The sequence below is a fragment of the Manis pentadactyla genome, chromosome 5 (genome assembly GCF_030020395.1).
Source record: "Manis pentadactyla isolate mManPen7 chromosome 5, mManPen7.hap1, whole genome shotgun sequence".
Classification (NCBI taxonomy): Eukaryota; Metazoa; Chordata; class Mammalia; order Pholidota; family Manidae; genus Manis; species Manis pentadactyla.
Window position 1 is genome coordinate 35,271,997 of NC_080023.1, and position 20,534 is coordinate 35,292,530.

The 20,534-nt window shown below is 42.8% G+C and overlaps 1 protein-coding gene and 1 long non-coding RNA gene across 3 annotated transcripts in view; one reads left to right on the forward strand and one right to left on the reverse strand.

Moving 5' to 3' along the window:
* BEND4 (BEN domain containing 4) overlaps positions 1 to 8,173 on the reverse strand; it is a 29,933-nt gene extending 21,760 nt beyond the window's left edge. Inside the window, exon 1 of the mRNA XM_036905464.2 lies at positions 7,447 to 8,173. Within this exon, the coding sequence (XP_036761359.2) occupies positions 7,447 to 7,924 (478 nt within the window). The 5' untranslated portion in view covers positions 7,925 to 8,173. The remainder of the gene's footprint in view (positions 1 to 7,446) is intronic.
* The window catches only part of LOC118922563 (uncharacterized), a 59,360-nt gene continuing 46,419 nt past the window's right edge, over positions 7,594 to 20,534 (forward strand). The window contains exon 1 of one of the 2 annotated variants that reach the window (XR_008998067.1): positions 7,594 to 7,666. This is a non-coding gene — a long non-coding RNA (uncharacterized LOC118922563). Of the gene's footprint in view, positions 7,667 to 7,695; positions 7,791 to 20,534 lie in introns of those variants that run through there. The other variant, XR_005028812.2, reaches the window with a different exon arrangement.

Consider the following 20,534-nt stretch of genomic DNA (forward strand, 5'->3'; position numbering starts at 1 on the left):
GCAATCATTACTTCTATTTCTGGAGTGCCCTCATGCCCTTGCTATTAATCAGCTGATACAATCCCTGCCGAGTACATTGCTCCCAGATGCAAACTGGAGAAAAAAGATAAAGTCTTTCTGAAGAGCTCACTAGACATCTAAGGTAAAACAAAGGGTGAGCCTATAAAGGCAAATGAGGAGGAGCCCAAAGCAGAACTGGATGTGTCACCCAGCATCTGTATTCACTATTCTGTCTTTTAATTTATCTGCTAACTTGGATTTCTTGTCAAGGCTAATGTTCAGGCTGATCTGTATCGGTGTATTTTGAAAAGCAGGAGTGCCTCTTCTCAGAGCCTCATCCATTAGATTGCCAAACCTCTTAAAATGGCATGTGCCGAGAGCGCCAGTTAGTTCACACAAATGTATTCTCAAGCATACTAACTGTCAGTCAGTGAAAAGCACAAAGCAAATGCAAAGCTATCATTTGCTGCAAAACCAAAACCAAAACCAAAACAACAAAAAAATCTCCATAAATTGTAAAAGGTGATTTAATGTCATCAGTCTAAGGGTCTTGAAAATTCACCCTAAAGGTAAATGTCACAGGGTGTATTCTCTTCTTTCCTGACCGCCACCCCGAACGGGCTATTTATAAATACAGAGAGAAATACCTTTTAGGGCTTAGCTGGAGGTATGAGAGAGAGTCTCATTTTTCCTCCTCCCCACCCAGAATATTGGCAACAAAAACAATTTTAGATTTTAGATGCTGGTAACTATTGTTTATGATAGAAATGTTAACTAGCTACTTGCTGTCTCTGGAAATGTTGACTAGCTATATTTTTTTCTGGAAAAAAAATTTTTTTTAATGAAAAATAGTGATATGCTTAAGGGCCTCTATGGGGATGACAAACCAGAATAGTTGCAGTAAGAAATCAATTTCTCCAGAAAATCCAGGACAATGACCAACAAAACCACACTTCTGAAACATTTCATTCTTTTCTCACTAGTCTTTCCTGAAATCACTAAGGCATTGGGGGAGGGGATCCAAGTCTGCTTTTCAACTATTTAATATAATAATATATATATGTAAAGCCTACATAGTGCCTGCCATACTTAAGTACCCTTGTGTCTCTCAGATCTATAAAATGCTACCATTCCTAAATCCTTCTGGAAAAAAAAAAATGACAAGTCAGAACACAGAGGCTAGTTCTCCCCGGTTCAGGGGAGGGTTATAGACTGTATTCCATGAGGCCAGCGGGTTTGACAGCCAGCATTGTTTCCCAAGAAATAGTTCCTGAATAGACACAGGGACTCTTAGAAATAAGTAGTGGCTTTTAGTTTGTAGCATTTTCAGATTTACTTGACTGGGATGGGGGTGGCAAGACCACGAGGTGGGCTGAGCAGCCACAGGACTATTTTTCTTGGCACAGTGATTTCTCACTCTTAGGAGCAGTCCCACCTTCAGACACAAGCAGGAGGGCCCCCTGCCCTGCCCATCCTCCTCCAGCCCGCCCTTCCCATGGCGAGGTCCCCAGATCCAGGAATTCCTTACTCAAACTGCTTCGTGGGCCTGGGCTGGTTTCTTCCCTGAGACATCCTCCCAAAGCAAGACCATGGTGCCAGAGCTTGGAAACTGGGGCTGGGGCATCCATACGTGTGTATATGAGGTTCCTCCTAATGGAAGATGAAGCTGGGGTGGGAAGAGAAAGCCATGCACTGGCTGAAAACTCCGAAGTCAGACTCGGTTATTATGAGGGTGTAGTTGTCAGGGAAGATGGCTAGAACATATTTTACTGAACAGCTTATTATTTAGATATATGGTACGTGGGCCTGCATTTGTACCTTGTCCCAAATCCCACAAATATTTGGCACAGGTCTGTTTTTTACACATTTATTTTGAGCGCTGAAGAAAGAACCAGGTGCCAGGTATAGTTTTAGGCTAAAATTGATTGATGGGCTGAGAACTTGGCTGATGAATCTGCCAAGACGAGGTCCACTTGTTACCTTGAGGAAACAGGGATGTGAATGAGGGAAGTATCTTTGACACAGCCAGTGCTGGAACTGATGATGCTTCTGCCCCCTGCTAGCTGGAAGGGAAGAACTGAGCTCATGATTTACCCCAAAACTTAATGGGGAAAGACCTCAAACATTTGGGTGTTATTTCTTCACAATGACCAAAACAAACAACCCCCCACACCCCCCCACAAAAAACAAGAAAGTATAAAGTTGAACCAGAACCATGCTAGTGGGGCATTTTAAGATGCGGCATCCTCATTTCTTTACTTCCGGGTTTGTGCTCTTTTATTAGTAAAATCAAAGGATGACATTGATTGGGAATTTTCAATTCTAGCACACTAGCAGTTTTCATTTAATTTAATCCTATAATCCCATTCTAGACCCGAAGTTGTATTTACTGTTTGCATTTTAATCAGAACAGTCCCAGCTGATTTACAACCTACACACCTTTAACATAACCTTGGTAAAAGGAAGAAAATATGAAAGGAAAGGCTAAAATAGAATTGCCAAGAAATAACTGATGGAATATATTTGTTCCATGTCCTGAAGGACACTCAGTAGTTTTAATCATATAGATAAATCATATTAGGGTATGGATTTTAAGGGGAAAAAAATCCGACTTAGGGACAAGCATGATTTGTTTTCTTAATTGAAGGATAAACTCATAATGCAGAGAAAAAATCATTATGTAATACACTACATTATGAAGATACTCAAGTGTATGAAAAGTGTACTCAGAATATCCAAGAACAGCTACCATCATAAAACAGTTCCTGTCTGCAGTTTTAAAAAATGCTTCATTCTGAATTTGTTCTCAGAATTGATATATGCAAAAATAGCAATTGTAACTCTTAAAGTTGAATTTCTCCTCTTTTTTAGTACTGTTAACATTAAGACATTGAAAACTGTGATGAAAAAAATATTACTATTACACTTGATGGAAAACAGCAAATCTTTCCACTTAATACATATTGCAGCCAGCAATACTTTAGCTTTCCAGACAGAATATAATTAGAAATGCAAATACTGTGTGATGCCCATTATCACTAAGAAATGGAGAAAAGTTCTGTTTTCACACGAACACAATTGAATGGCCACTGATCCATGATTCTTAATTGAGCAAAGTGTGAACACGTATTCTGAATTTTTTTTAACTGTTTTTTTTTACCCCTAGTCACAGAATACTCCATACAAGTGATAGCAGAGAAGTACAAAGCCAACAGTTTACAAAGGGGCTTTCAAACTATCTACTTTATCTCTCACTTCTCCAAAATCAAACACCATGAAATGTTAATAAATCACAATCACAAGCCACTTTAAAATGACCACTTCTAATTTACTTTGTTTTTTTGTGCTATCTGTTGAGGGATAAGATCATGTGGCAAACTGTGCCTTGTTTGATTGCAAGGTCTGGACCCATAATTTTTTTAACTAAAAAAATTCATTTATAGAAATGCTCCTGAATTTTAAGTGGCTTAATCCATCCTAAATCAGATAACTGAGAAGAGGGTAGGAACTCTGCAATCAAACAACAGGCTCCTTACTTTAACGTCCTTCTTTGTAAGTAAAGCCTTGAATGGAATTTGCCCATCACAGCATATCCCCAAATGTATTCTGTTTCTATGAAGGAGATCGCAGTAGTTGAGATTAGTGGTAACCTTTTGATTTTAGCCCAGTGAAGGGTGAAATATATTAATATTAAAAATGCAGAAGCAGAAAAAATTTTTGTGACCTACTATCATGTATCCATATATTACATCTACTGAAAGGACTGCCAGCTAGTTCAAAATAGATGATTTCCTTTAAACACCTAATATAACTTATTTTTAGGGGAGGACTTCACAGCATAAAAAATACAAGTTAAAAAATGAAAGTGTCTTTGGAAGCATCACCCTTGTCTTAAATCAATGAACTATGTCTTTTAAAAAAATGCCATCCAGTTTTTTTTCCCCCATCATGGCAAACATCAACACAGCACAACAGGATGCAATTTTTCTAAATAAATAAATCAATGATGTGTCAAAAATTAACAGATGAGTTAATATACTTGGTGCTATCAAAACCAGATGGTGCTTCCTAATAGTCATCCTGCTCAGTCAATCCCGGAGTATTTTCTGGACCATCGGTATATAAAATAGGATGCTGCTATTTGTGATGGCAAACAAAAGCAATCATGCCTGCCAAGCACATACTATAACAGGCAGCACTGCAGCTCTGCTAGACAGAAAGTAATTAGAATGCTTTTAATGTCCAGAAGAATGATGCTGATAGGCCGCCACAGATGTGTAGATTTATGAATATTTATGTGGTGGTTTATAGCTGACACTTTTATCAGTTGAAGAAGATAAAATATCTGCCTGACTCAAAAGCTTGACAGTCAGGTTAATAAAATCTCATTAAAGAGAATGACCTATGCAATTATATAGGATTTATTGTAATTCATTTTTGATTGTACTCTGCTTAAAGATGCAATTTCCCATTTCCTGATGCCAAATTTAGGCTGCATATCAAGATCTACATGGGTTTTAACTCTAAGCCTCCCACAGAGGAAAAAAAAAATAGGCTTCTAAAACCATGGTATATTACCCCTTTTAAGGAAAATTATACTCTTCACGAGATTTTATAAGAATGCTGAAAAATCTATTTTTAATCACGTATTTCTCCTCTCAAGAGTTTATGGCCTTTAGGGGCGAATAAGATTCACTTCAGCCCTTTCGTCTTTTCACGGCATTTACTCTGGACACTCAGATCTCTCTTTTCTTCTGTCCTGGACTCATTTCATCACACTGATGATTTGATTATTTTCAGTTTACTAGATGGCCTCAGAGGTTGCGCTAGCAATCACACTTTGGTAAGAGAGCAACAAGCAAATCCCCACCCTCATCCCCAACCGGTGTGCTTGAATAGCCGGCTGTCTGTGTATACATGCTTATTGGTTCAAAGTGGAACTACTAGTTCCTCCAAGAGCCAATCAGCATTTCAGGTGGCTGTCCCTCTGATGGCCACTCACATCCTTGTGCCCGTTAAGAGGTGGCTTTGTCCATCAATGATTAATATGTGACTACAATTCATGATGTCTAATACTATGCCTTTTTTTTTGCCCCCATACCTTCATTTTCCTCACTGCATGGAAGACACCTCCTATCCAATTCCCGTCTTTTCAACGAGCACATGGCATCATGCCCTTGGTGCTTACCTCTCTGTGACCCCTCTTAAAAAAAAAAAAAAAAAGGAAAAGAAGCCTTGAGATAAAAAGGAAATAAGAAATACAGGGCTGAGGGGCATCGATCAACAAAGCCCCTTTTCACTCCTTTCGATTAAATGATGTAATTACCACTTGGGGACAGAAACAAAATTAAACAGGACATCAGAAGAAAAACTGAAAGAGAACATTTATAACAAGGAGAGAATGGGAAAAACCCACAACTTCTTAGGTATGAAAGAACAGGAAGGTCACTGCCAGAGCAGGAGGGACCATAGAAAGATAGCAAGTGGCTGGTGCAGAAAGCTAATGATATCAGAAAAATAGTAGGAAAAAGCAAAGTTAAAACTATGAGTGAAAATGGAAATGAGAAGGGGCAGACTTATAGTGTATAAAAGAAAATAAAAGACCGGAAGTCAGCAAAGACTGAAAGGAGAAAGCAAGATGAGATTAAAGACTGAACTGGGCAGACAAAGAGGGTGATACCCCAATGAACAGGGTGGAGCTGAGGTTATGAAAGGAGTAAGCGACAGAGAGAATTGGTAAGGGACTCAAACTTCTGAAAAACAATAAAAGATTATTATAAAGAAAAAGAGCAGAGCTGGGGAATAAACAAGAGCATAAACCAATAGTTCAGAAAAAAACAGGACCCCCAAACCCAGAAAGAAAGAACACAGACCTCACTGAGACAGGGAGAGCACAGAACAAAACTAAGGGAGAAAATACAAGAGGATGAGTAGCCTAACAATGAATATAAAAACAAAATATAATACTGGGCCAAATTCAACTGGACAAAAACCACAGCCCACTAACAATGAGGACATCCATCTAAGACCCACTCAAAGCCACCAAACATCTTCAAATCAGTGAAAGATGTGACAAAAGTCTTCACTATAACCTGTCACTGGATTTCCCTCCTCAAAACCAATCCTTTGTCAAAATATTGACAAACAACAGGACATTAGCGTCAGCATCTGTAACTCATGTAAAAACCATACTCATGTTTTCATTAGGGAAAAAAAAACCTTAGATTCCCTGATACGCAGAATTTTGGGGCTCCAAAGTGCCATAAAAGGTTTGAGCAGCAACTTTTTAGGTCGGATGAGCGGCGAAAACGAGGACGTGCGCCCTCCGGGAACTGCAAGCGCCCTGAGAAGCAGGCCCCAGGCTGCGGCCTTTCCACCAGTCCACCTCTCTCCCCGCCGCAGGGCAGGAGGGCTGGCTTTTCCCAGGGGGCCTCCTGCACACTCCTGGCAACGGAGAGGAGTCTCGAGCCCTGCGATGGGGGCTCCCCAGGCATTTTCTGCAGGGCCCAAACCACCTGACCACGCGCTCGCGAGGCGCCGTGCACACAGCGTCCCACCCGGCGGGGACAGGAGCGCCCAGGGCTCTCGCGGCTGGGGGAGGGGCGGATGCCTCCGCTGAAGTCGGCCGCAGGGGCGAGGGCCAGTGCCCCCCGCGCGGCCGGTGCACAGGAGTCTGGCGTCTTACACCCGCCGGCTGGGACTCCGGGGGTGGGCGGGGTGCGGGGGAGAGAGGGCCGGGGGAGCCGAGACAGCGCGCGCGAGAGAAATACAAGCGCACAAAAAAAGAAAAGCGCGAGCCCAAAGAGCCAGACGAGTGGACGGGAGCCCACTCTCGACAGGGTGAGGGTGCCTCAGAGAGGCGGAGAAAAGGAGGCAGAGGCCAGGAAGGAGAGGGAGAGAGGAAAACAAACGGAGGAGAGATGCAAGTGAAGCAAGAAGTGGAAGGGAAAAAAAGTGAAACGGCAGAGGGTAAATGGAGGGCGTCCCCGAGAGCCGCCAAAGCAGCTCCAGCTTCTCCGGGAGCGGACGCCGCTCACATCCTAAGGAGTCCAGCTCCCAGTGCCGGCGCATGGCCTCGGCGCAGGGGCTGCCTCCTGCGCCCCCCACCCGAGCGACCCCAGCCGCCGGTCGCCACCGCCGCGCTTTCGGGCGCGGAGCCGCAGCCGAGCGGCGGCGCCACCTATTAGGACCCACGCGCGCCGTCGGAAGCTCCGGACGCGGCGGCGGCGCCGAGGAATCCTCCAGAAGTTGCAGCCCGCGCGCGGAGGCTTCCGCGTGCGCTTGGACGCCCAGACTTTCTTCCGGCGGGGTGTGCGCGCCCTCCCCGCCCCTCCGGCCGGGCCCGACGCGCGGGAGGGCGTCCGCGGCCCCCAGCCTCTCCTGCCCGGGATCCCACCCCTCCCCCAGCACGAGGCTGTTAGGAAAGTTGCGCCCAAGAGTTGGTACCTGCACTGAGCTCCAGGCTGGCGCCGTCGCTGCCCGCGCTGCTGGCCGGGGTGGGCCCGTACCTGACGACGGCGGCGAAGGACGATGACGACGACGCGGCGGGGGACGCCGGCGGCGCCGCCGAGGTCCGCAGGTGGCCCTGGGACGCGGCGGGCGTGCAGGACGGAGATGACGACGAGGCGGCGGCGGCGGCGGCGGCGGCCCTGCCAGGCCCGCTGGGGTAGGAGCCCTGCGCCTGGAACTGCTGCTGCTGCTGCGGCGGCGGCTCGCTGCTGCTGATGGAGACGGCCGCGCGCTGCGGGAAGGGCGGCGGGGGCGGCCGGACGTGCGGCAGCTCCACCAGGGTGGGTCTGTCGTAGCGCTTGGCCAGCGCCGGTCTCTTGCTGGGGAACGTCTTGAGGACGCTGTAGGGACTGCGCTGCTTGTACATTTTGGGGACGCTGGGCCCCTCCTCCGCCGGCGGCATCTCCTCCTCCATCCTGCGCCTCGGGGCCGGTGCCCGGTCGCACGCTCCCTCCCTGCCGGGAGCAGGGCTCCGAGGGTGCCTCCGCCTCCTGCCCGCCGGCTCTGCCCGTGTGCGCGCGTGTGGGAGGGCGTGTGTCTGTGCCTTCGTCGCCGCCGCCGCCACTGCCTCCTGTCGCTGAGGCTGGCATCGCTGAGCCCCCGCGCGGGGGGCTGCCGCCCGAGCGCTGATTGACAGGCTGCCTCGCCAATGCCTGGAGGGAGAAAGGAGGTAGAGAGCTAGGGTTTAGGGTAATATCTGCTAATGATAATGAGGGCTGGGAGTGGGGCCTGATGCCGCCACCGCCGCCCGTGGGGTCGGCCCGGCAAGCGTGCGCCTCCGACGGGGGGAGGGAAAGGCAGAGCCGGGAGCGCGAGCGCACCTTGCTACCCCAGCGAGGTTCCGGCCGGCTCGAGACTTCGGAGCCCCAGACGTCGACGTGAGGCATCTGCTGCGGGCGGGGTCGACAACGGAAACGAGTTCCTGGCGCCCCCTGCCTGATCCCGACTCGGGGTTGCACAGGGCGGCTGGTATGGTTGAGGGCGGGGCGAGTAGCTAGAGTGCGCGTGTGCCTAGGAAAAGTGTTAACAGTGGTTTTCCGCGGATTCGGAATTGCGCCTCCAACCTGCAAAAACAACGTCTGGCCTTAGAGTTCATGCTGCCCATAAGGGCTTACAGGGCGTCAAACTTAGGCATTATTTCATTAATTCCCCATTGGGGCCCTGAGATTGCGTAACAATTAGTTCCCCCATTATACAGACGATCAAACCGAGGCTGCGCGAGGATATTGCCTAAAATCAGACACTGAGGAGTGTATGACCGAGTTGCACAGAAGCATTAAGGTCATTTGATTTCAAATCTTCACTTCTCACAGGTAGGCTCTCTGTGCCTTCCGAGGGAAAAATATGACCTGATACCTCCCTTTGGGATGGTGATTAGCTTCTTTTAACAATGTCATTTGATGTGTACCTATATGAGCTTGTAGGACTAAGGTGGCCTGACAGCTCTCCCACCGTGCGGTGCCCAGCCAGCTCCTCGCTGCAGCTGGGGCCATTAGGCCAGAATTTCCAGAGGTTTGACTGTAGTGTGAATTATTTCAGTAGTTTAAATGCAAGAAGAGCCTCTGTGGTTTGGAGGAGGATCCCCATGGGGTAGAGAGGCCTTCAATCTAGAGGAGTGTCCTGGCCTCTCCAACCCCTTTTTGGGGCACATCTCCCTTCCCCTTAGCCAATTCCAATCCCAGGTTTGATTTCCAGCCTTCATTCTTCATTCTCCAGTTTAGAATAGAATCTCCTTGATGTATGACTCATCTTTCCACTCTGAAGTGACATTTCTTATCAGAACTTTTAGTCTTGGGAAAGAGACCCATTTTCTTATTCTGGGTGTTCAGGTCCTTGGCCTCTCATTCCCCAGATATCCCTTCCTCCTTCCTTTGGAAGTCTTCTCTCTCTTTGCTGGTTCAGCTTCTGTGTTCCTCCACCATAGTCAGTCTCCCTCTCCTGCAGCCTCAGATGGTGCTGTGGTTACCCCCCTTCCATTTTATTAGAGATGAAATAAATAATGCCATAAATAAAAGTATTTGGGAGTCCAGGAACTGTCAGGGCTGATTAGGGCATAGAGGACATTTTCTTTCTCATTATGCAAAAGCATTTCATGGGGAAATAAAAGAGGTTTCATTGTAACTCATGCATGTCATATTTCAAGGAATTCAAGATATTAATCATATTTAACATTATTTGCAACGTTTCTCCCTGGCTTCTGAAAACTGCTAAATGAGGACACGTGGATGACTAGGAAAAAGGGAGACAAGCATGAGAGGGGCAGTTAAGAAATAATGAAATGCTGGCAAAAGACAGAGAGAATGAGATGCCAGGAAGATGTTTCTTAGGCACGTAAGTGAGAAATGGGGGAGCTTCCTCTGAGATGTGAGACAGCTGAAATTGAATGATATACTGGAGGAAATAAATAACAAACCTCCCCACACTTTTCTTTCTATAGCAGTTCTCAATTTTGCATTGAAATATTTCCCTCCCACTTTACTCACAGATAATTTGCCAATAAGCCCTGGCTTTTGAAAAGAAATTGGGATGTTAGTAGGGTGTGTGAGGAGTTTTAAAGGGGTGAAATTCTTGAGTCCTTGTACTGAAGAAGCAATTTCCCATACCTTGGAACTTTCTCTTGCCTATGTATTTTTAATTTGTATCATCCACACCTTTTAAACACTTTAAGACATTGGGAACAATACTTACGTTGTATTATACCAAAAGGACCTGCCATCTTGATGTCAAAAAGCGGTCATTTATACAAATTGAAATGCTAAAATTAGTGGTTTAGCTTTAAAATGGGGAGCTAGGGTGGGGGTAAAGGGGCTTGTAGTGGAAAAATACTAGAACTTTAAAAATGATTAGCTTTCAAATCCTCATGCCAGCAGTCACCTATAGAAAAATGAAGTGTTTAATAGTCACTCTTTAGAAAATAAAATGGGCATTTCTTCTAAGTATGGAGTTGAACTGAATTTTAAAATTGTAACTGGCCAGTAATCCTTCCTGGGATTGTATTTAGCTGTGTATTGTACCTAAATGTAATGTATTGAAGTGTTCATAAAACCACTGATAGCACTTTGTAAGCATCTTTCTGTAAATAATAGTCTGAATTATCAGATGGTGACTTGGTGTTATCTTCTCTTTAGGATCTCATAGGGGATGATAGGATGGTAATTTAAATCCTGCTTTAAATCTTTTTAGATATTTACTCATCTCAAAAAAAAGTGAACTTTTAAAAGACAAGTGGCTATTTATGGACAGGGTGATTTTTTTACTGGAAGCATGTCAGTTCCTTGAGCCATCCAGAATATGGCTTTTAAATAATAAGTCAGCCATGGGAAATGCTTTTTATTGCACCAATTTCAGTGATACTTAATGAGCTTCTGATTGACTGTTTGATCTCCCAATGTTTTGTGCTACTTTTAATTCATTTCGTATAATAGAAAAAAAAAGTAATTGGAATAAAATTTTGTGACAAGATAATGACCTTCCACTTTGAAATTAAATGTCTGATTAGCTTCAACATTTTAATGCTGAGATGATATTGCAGCAGGAACAGGAGTATCATTTGGTGGAAAATAACTGAGGAATTCTCCTTTGCTTTTCCCATTGCATAGGAGAAAGGGCAGGCGTGGTGGCCATATAATCATATACTCAGTACTAGAAGGGACCTTAATGGTCTTAAATTCCTGGGACTAAGCCTATGCCTATAGCTTTTCTAGACCCTGTCAAGTGGTTGTAGGAACCGTGCTTAAAGACCTCCAGTGATGAGACCTTGCTACTTCCAAAAGCATCATTCAGGGATTTATTCAACAAATATTTATTGAGTACCTACTATATGCTAGGTAACTTTCTAAGCACTGAGAGACATGATGGAAACAAAACTTTATTATCTACTATTATGGAATTGGGTCGAACAGATAATAAACTAGTATATAACTAAACAATAATAATATACTATATTTGTATAATATCTAAGTATGTACTTACATAATATATAAGTATATAATACAACAAATATAATGACATTAATTTCATATCATATAGTAAATAATAACTATTATTATTTCAGATAGTAGTAACTCTGATGAAAAAACAGGATAGAGATGTTATTACCTTTGATTGAATGGTTTCAGAAGACCTCTCTGGGTGCAACAATTGAGCTGAGAGTTTGTTTACTCATGAAAAAGAACTATCCATAAGAAGAGCAGTCCAGGCTGAGGGACAACAGGTGCAAGAGCAATAAGGCGGGAACAAATGTGATTTTCTTAGGAGCTGAAAGAAGGGCAAATGGTAGAAGAATCCTGGCAGTGGGCAGAGTGAAGAGGTGAGGCTAAAGAGGCAGGCGGGGCCCTGGCTCTGGGGCCTTGAACACCTGGAGGCATATCTGGGGATCTATTTTAAGTGCCGTGGGGAGCTTGAAGGTGGTTAAGCCAGGGACATGATGGGATTAATGTTCTTAAAAGATAAATTTCAGAAAAGGTAAAATCATGACTCTTATACAGACATAAAATTGAACACATGTTAAAAATTTTATTTAACTTGCTCAGTGCCCTCATAGTATTCAAAAGAAAAAAAGCACAAATTGATAGGGAATAAAGGCAAGTTGAATATGTAAATGGTTTTTCCAGGGGGTGAGGAAGGGAACCTTTATCAGACAGGACAGTTTGAGTGTCTATCAGTTATCTGAATTTTCAAAGATATAAAATGAGTTCAAAGACAATGAAAGAATAGAGCTAAATAACTGGGAACATGGTTTGCTGTATGTACAAAGCATGCTTTTCCACTGAAACACAATTTCTTTTCTACAGTGCTTTTTTAAAGAAACTTTCTTTTTTGAAATAATTACAGATTCACAAGAAGTTGCAAAAATAATATAGACAGATCCTGGGCACCTTTCATCCTTTCCCTCCAATGGGTATATTTCATTTAATTCCAGTTATGTAAATGGAATCATGCCATATGATTGTTTGAGATTTTCCACTTAGTTCCATGCCCTTCAGATCTGTGTTGTTCTGTGTACCAATAGTTTGTTCCTTTCATTGCTGAGTAGTATTCCATGGTATGGATGTCCAGTTTGTTTAAATATTCAACTACCGTGGGACATTTTGATTTTCTGTTTGGGGCTAATACAAATAAAGCTGCTGTGAACAGTCATGTACAGGTTTTCCGTGGATGTAAGTTATTTTTTTCTGGGGGTAAATATCGAGGAGTGGATTGCTGAGTCATTCTACAGTGTTTTAGAGTCATGCTGCTTTGTGGACAGTGTACTGTAAAAGGATCCAATTGGCAGCAGGGAGACAATTTATGGGCAAACAGTGACCAAGTGACAGTTTTAAAATATAATCATGTCTCTCCAATGCCCTCCATTGTCTTCCTCCTCAGAAGAGTAAATCTAGAGTCTGTACAATTGTCTACTTAAAGCTTCTTGTGATCTACAGCCATCCCTCGTCCTCATTCCTTCTTACCCTCAGCCTTACTGGTCTTGAACAGGCTCAAAATGTCCTGCTGCAGGATTCGTACTCTCAGTATTCCTTCTGCTTAAAATGTTTTTTCCCTAGATTTCTGTGTAACTAACTCCCTAACATATTGCCTTCCAGTCTTAGCTCTTGTATCCCTTTTTCTTCTGCGAGGCCTTCACTGATCACCCTACTTATAAATGCAACTCCCTGCCCCCCATACCCACCATCTCCTTTCCTATCTAGCACCTATCCCCATGCTATGTAGTGTACAGCATACCCCGTTTTACTGTGTTGTGTTTTATTGCACTTCTTGGATATTTTGTGTTTTATAAATTGAAGTTATGTGGCAACTCTGGGTTGAGCAAGTCAAGCAGCACTATTTTCCCAGCAGCATTTATTCACTTTGTGTCTCTGATATTGGGGTTCTTGTTCACAGAGTCGAAGAAAGAACTTCGCAAACAGTCAAGGTAGGACAGCAAGTGAGAGACTTTTATTTAGAGATAAAGCAAGACGACAGAGCTTCTGGCTTAAGCCAGGAGGGGACAAGAGAGCCCCAAGGTAGTGCCTTGTCTAGGGTTTTATAGGCAGTTGAGAGACAAAGGGCTAGGGATGTACACCTGCTAAGTGGTCCCAAAATGTTTACCTTTGAAGAAAGACTAAGTTTCTTATTAGTCTTCTGGGTTATTTACAAGAAATTTACTGCTCTGGTTTTCTCCCAGGATAATAGCAGCTTCCTGGTTTTGGAGCATATCACTCAAGGCTGCCTGCTTTGTTCCCAAGGTGGGCTGAGTTATTGTCTGTTTGTTAAGAAACTTACTTTTTAACTAATTGAGTTTTAACATACAATCGTATTTTCAAGATGGGAATTCTTCCTGTTTTTACTACATTGTTTTGGGCTTGCTTGCTACATTGCCCAGGTTGCAAATCATTTGTTTAGGGCTAGAGGAAGCAAAGCAACACCTGGGTAAAGTCAGAAAAATAAGCTGCCCCCCCCCCCCCGCCCCCCGCAGGCCAAAGCAAATCCCACAATGGATTATCTTGCTTTGTTTTTTCCAGAGGCCCTCACCCTACTCTGTCTAAGCCCATGGTCCCTATCTCATCTCCATGTCACGTTTTGGTAATTCTCAAAATATTACAAACTTTTCTCATTATTATATTTTTATGGTGATTGTGATCAGCAATTGCAACTTGCTGAAAGCTTAGATGGTGGTTGGAATTTTTTAGCAATAAAGTATTTTCAAATTAAATTATATACTTTTTTTAGACATAATGCTGTTGCACACTTAGTAGACTACAGGGAAGTGTAACATGACTCTCATATGCAGTGGGAAACCAAACAGTTGATTTGACTTGCTTGCTTGTGATATTTGCTCCATCATGGTGGTCTGGAACCAAACCCGCAGGATCTCCGAGGCCTGCTTGTACTTGTTTGTTGTTTATTTCGCTTGACCAGAATGCAGACTCCTTGGGGGGAGGGATTTTTCTCTGTTCTGTTCTCTGCTCAGTCCTCAGATTCTAGAATAGTGTGTAGTGCAGGGTAGAGGCTCCATAAACATTGGCTGAGTGTATGAATGACTTTAGGAGGTGCTGGCAGGAGTTCAGATGAAAGCTAGACTTCTTGGACCAGTGCGGTGACAGTGACAGTGAAACAAAGTAGACACATGCAGAACATATTCAGAGGTAGTCCATTTCACTTTGTATGGCTCTGAACAGTGGAAAGTTTTTCCTTGCCTTGAACCCAAATTTGCTGCTTTGTTTCTCTCAAACCTTGGTCCTTGGGGCTATCAGAGTAAGTTTAACCCCCTCCCCAACCTCTTTTTAGAATGAAATCTACAGCAGTTTTTTTTTCTTCTTTTCTTCCTTTAATGGTTTCTAGGAACTTTTTGGAATGGATGCATCCTTTTAAAGACTAGAAAAGGACAGTCATCTTTAATTTCTATTTTTCTCGATAGGATTCTATGTACATTAGGAATTTTTTAGTAGCAAGTGACAGAAACTCAAGGCAAATGGATTAAGTATAAAGATGCTGATGGCTCAGATGACCCTGCAGACTGGTGTGGAAAGGGCATGGATGCTCACATGGTGTTACTCCGCATCCACCTCCCTGCATTCCTTGCCTCCAATTTTGTTTGGATTGATTCAGTCTCTGGCAGGCTTTTCCTTTGCGGTGCTCATCTGGCCACCAAGCGTTGTCATCTGTGTGGAAGGAGAGTATCACTTTCCCACTGACTCCAGCAAAGTACCAGTATTGACCATCACTGTCTAATTGGATCTTGATAACCAATCAGTGTATTTGTTCATTGACCCTTCCAGTGGTGGCCTGTGGGGCTCTTTCCCTTAAAGTGAAGAGAATTAAGGAACAAGGAATTGAAGAAATTTCCCTAAAGTCACAGAGTAAATCATTGAAGAATCTAACTCAAGATCCTTCCGTTTAATCAGAGTAGCAAATATGCCTTGTTAAGCTTAGTTTAGTCTTTTATTCTCTATTTTTCACTTTCCTCCAATTTCTAAGACAGCATTCCTCCCAAAGAGCAAACAGAACCCTGGACAGAAGTACGAGCTTGAGATATTTATGAAAATAAATTTGGATATTAAAGAAAGGAGGAAAGGTCATTAAGAGAAAACTGAGGAGATGTAGTAACAATTCAAACAATGGGTGATTCAGTTTCTAAGAAGTTTTTTGTCTCCACAAGCAAGGTAAATTTCCATTTTGCTCTCTCTTCATTACTCTATGCAAGCATTGTACTGCAACAGGAATCATCAGTTCGTAGTGTTAAAGTTGGTATCTGATTCTGTAGTACCACAGGAGGACCAGCTTTCACGAAGTCTCCGAAATGAGCCAATGTCTCTTAAATATAGACAACCTGAGGTCTTGTAACATCATACATTATACACAGTACTGGAATTCCTACAAATTAATCTATGCCATATGTCCCCAAACAAGAAAGCAACTGGATCTGTCTAGTGTCCTAGTTGACTAGAGTATTTCATGGTTTGCTAACAAAGCTTCTTGAGTACCCATTTTTGAGAAGCGATAACAATGTTTTTGCTGTAACCATTGTGATAATTTTCGAACTGACTTCTGTAACGTCCAGGCAGCTGGGCTTTTTGTATTTGTTTTTCAGGGTAGGAAAGAGGAAAGTCTGTTTCTGACCCCCTCTTCTTTGTTCTTCAAAAAACAGCTGGTAAGAAATTTCATGTGTTGCATGAAGATCAACAATGACCCTTTCACTTATTATCAGGTTATTCAAACTTCTGGGTCTTTAGTCCCCATGACGGCAGACAGCATCAAGCATGAATGATTGCAGAATTGGAGACTTTTCTGTAAGGGAAAAGTCTGAACGCCATTTCTTAGGGCCGTCATAACAAAGTACTACAAACTGGGTAGCTTAAGCTACAGAAATTTATTGTCCCACAGTTCTGGGGTCTAGAAGCCGAAGACCAAGCTGTCAGCCAGATTGGTTTCTGCTCAGGGCAGTGAGGAAGACTGTTCTGTGGCTCTCCCCTAGCTTCTGGAGGTTGGTTTGCAGGCTGGCTGGGTTCCTTAGCTTGCAGAAGCCTCACCCCCATCTCTGCCTTCTTCTTCACACAGCATTCTCCCTATGTGCCTGTCTCTGTCCAAATTTCTGTTTGTTGTCCTTTCTTACCATAGCCATAGTAAACTAATACATATATCATATAGGTAGGTTGTATGATAATCTCTATTAACCAAAATGAGTTATGTCAGAAGGGTCCAGTGTTCAGTATTTTTTAAACATGTTGATCAGAACTTGTATGAGACTTAAATGCATATGACAGATATGCACACTTGGGCACATAGTGGGTTCCCATGAAGCCACAGAACACAGGGTGAAAGTATAAGTGACATTAAAACAGAGACTTTTGTTTTTTTATCATTCCCATCATACCTCTGGCTATGTCCAGTATGCTTTAATGAATTCAGGCACATCCCAGGAAGTGCTGAAGGACAGTTGCTTAGGGCTAGCACCTCCAGGTTTTCTCCAACCCACCCCCAGAAGCATGGTCAGGGAACACGTTATTCTAGATAAATAAAGCATAAAAATTATGAAAAACATCTATAAATTTACTTCTAGTTAGTCAGTCTTAACTTTGGCTGGGAGAATTAAAAATAAATAACTGATGCCCAGGCCCTTCCCCAGATCAATTGAAACGATCTCTGGGGTGAAACCTTGGCATTAGTTTTTAAAAAATTTCTCCAGGTGATTTGAATATACAGATATGCTGAGAACTGCTGCTTGTAACAATGGCCACATCGCTTGAATAAATGTGTCATGGTATCAAGGTAACCACTTAGAAGACCACCATCCATTGGGATGCCTGAGCATTTTGCTGTTTATGAGCAAACGGTAGGTTCCTGTCTCGCCAAAGACAGACTGAGTACGGCAGTTAGAGAGCAATCACATCAGCCTGAAGTCTGGGCTAAGTGGGGAGTGAAAGAGAAAGAAATGGATTGAATGTAGAAAACCAGCAGAGACTAGCAAGACAAGTTTATTGGGTATAGAAGAATCTCAGTCTTTTGTGAGAGAGAAATACATTCAGCTCATGCAGGCACCTTCTGGGATAAGTCAAGGCAGTGATTTAAACTTTTTGTCTTTTATATTATGACTCTCTTGGTTGCAAAAGACAGAAATCCAACTCAAACTGGATTAACACAAAGGGAAATTTATTGGCTCATTCAACTGGGAAGGATGCTAAGGTATCTCACAAGAAGGACTGCAGGAATTAGAGACCTGAAGATTAGAAAAAGCAGCTCACTGATTCTAGAATTTTCTCTCTCACCATCTCCTGTCTCTTCATGTTGCAGGAAAGATGGCCTCCAGCAGACACGAAGTGTCACCTTCTCAGTTTACAATCCACAACAAAAAGGCAGCTGTCACATGTCTTGCTTGGACCAGTCTTTATTGCTTGGGAGACAGGGTACTGTTTTGGGGTAGGCCTAGGTCACATGGCCACCCACCTGACCTGCACGTGGGGGTGTGGTTCCCTAAGGAAAGAATGCTGGGTAGACTAGAGCAGCTGCTCTCTACTGCATTCTTGAGAGCGAACTAATAGCTCCTCTTTCAGCCTTTAATAAAAGCCATTTCTGTGGGATAAAAATGTTCCCTAAATCAAGGAAGAAGCCTTCTTTGGGAGTTGTGAGGGAAAAATGAAATGACAAAGGAAAATATTCTTGAGTGCAAGCAACATGAATCAGGTGGTTTTATGCTTTGCTCTCTCTCTTCTAGTTGGTAAAATTTAGGAGGATTGATCTAGGCTTGTTTGTTCACGGACAGATACACCTGTACAAACAATGACTTTACTTGACTTATGACACAGTCTGCTCTGGAAAGGAAGTGACATCTCTTCTGTAATGTGCATGACAGAAGCAGTTTCTTAGCTGTTACTTTCCCTTTAATGCAAGAGACTAGTGTTTTGTTTTTTTTATTTTAATTTAATTTAATTTAATTTAATTTTTTTGGAATCATTAATATACACTTACATGAACAACATTGTGGTTACTAGATTCCCCCCATTATCAAGTCTCCACCACAGTAACTGTCCATCTGCGTAAGATGCTATAGAGTCACTACTTGTCTTCTCTGTGCTACACTGCCTTCCCCGTGCCCCCTCCCTACATTATGTGTGCTAATCATAATGCTTCCTTTTCCCCCTTATCCCTCCTTCCCTACCCATCCTCCCCAGTCCCTTTCCCTTTGGTAACTGTTAGTCCATTCTTGGGTTCTGTGAGTCTGCTGCTGTTTTGTTCCTTCAGTTTTTCTTTGTTCTTATACTCCACAGATGAGTGAAATCATTTGATACTTGTCTTACTCTGCCTGGCTTATTTTCACTGAGGATAATACTCTCTAGCTCCATCCGTGTTGTTGCAAATGGTAGGATTTGTTTTCTTCTTATGGCTGAATAATATTCCATTGTGTATATGTAACACATCTTCTTTATCCATTCATCTACTGATGGACACTTAGGTTGCTTCCATTTCTTGGCTCTTGTAAATAGTGCTGTGATAAACATAGGGGTGCATATGTCTTTTTCAAACTAGGCTCCTGCATTCTTAGGGTAAATTCCTAAGAGTGGAATTCCAGGGTCAAATGGTATTTCTATTTTTAGTTTTTTGAGGAACCTCCATATTGCTTTCCACAATGGCTGAACTAACTTACATTCCCACCAGCAGTGTAGGAGGGCTCCCCTTTCTCTACATCCTCGCCAACGTTTGTTGTTGTTTGTCTTTTGGATGGTGACCATCCTAACTGGTGTGAGGTGATATCTCATTGTGGTTTTAATTTGCATTTCTCTGATGATTATTGATGTGGAGCATCTTTTCATGTGCCTGTTGGCCATCTGAATTTCTTCTTTGGAGAAGTGTCTGTACAGATCCTGTGCCCATTTTTTAATCAGATTATTTGCTTTTTGTTTGTTGAGGTGCATGAGTTCTTTGTATATTTTGGATGTCAACCCCTTATTGGGTATGTCATTTATGAATATATTCTCCCATACTGTAGGATGCCTTTTTGTTCTACTGATGGTGTCCTTTGCTGTACAGAAGCTTTTTAGTTTGATATAGTCCCATTTGTTCATTTTTGCTTTTGTTTCTCTTGCCTGTGGAGATATGTTCGTGAAGAAGTTGCTCATGTTTATATTCAAGAGAGTTTTGCCTGTATTTTCTTCTGAGAGTTTTATGGTTTCATGACTTACATTAAGGTCTTTGATCCATTTCAAGTTTATTTTTGTGTATGGAGTTAGACAGTAATCCAGTTTCATTCTCTTAGATGTAGCTGTCCAGTTTTGCCAACACCAGCTGTTGAAGAGGTTGTCATTTCCCCATTGTATATCCATGTCTCCTTTATCATATATTAATTGACCATATATGCTTGAGTTAATATCTGGACTCTTTATTCTGTTCCACTGGTCTATGGGTCTGCTTTTGTGCCACCAAATTGTCTTGATTACTGTAGCTTTGTAGTAGAGCTTGAAGTTGGGAAGCAAGATACCCCCTGCTTTATTCTTCCTTCTCAGGATTGCTTTGCCTATTCATGGTCTTTTGTGGTTCCATATGAATTTTAGAACTATTTGTTCCAGTTCATTGAAGAATGCTGTTGGTATTTTGATAGGGATTGCATTTAATCTGTAGATGGCTTTAGACAGGATGTCTGAGACCAGTGGTTTTACTTATTTATTTATTTACTTTTTCTCCAAGTGGGACTCCAGGCTTCTGAAAAAGGTCATACATGAATTCAAAAGGAAAGAACAGACCCCTGGGTGTGAGCCCTGCACTGGGGAGCCCTCATCTTGAACCTATGGGGACATGTGTTTTCAGCCTGTGGAAACTATTATAGGTGTCCAGGATTTCTAAGAACATAGATAATAGTTTCAAGTATAGATTTATTTTTCTGTGGACTGAAGTTGAAAGAGATCCTGTTTTTTCCTTAGAACTTGTAAGCTGCTCAGTGTCCCAAGTGCCTCATTTGTAGCAGTAGAAGGGTAGAATGAGTGTTGTTTTGAACAGAAATCTGAGTGGCACAATGTAGAATTACGAAGTTGTAGCCTGTGCTAACTGTCCATTGC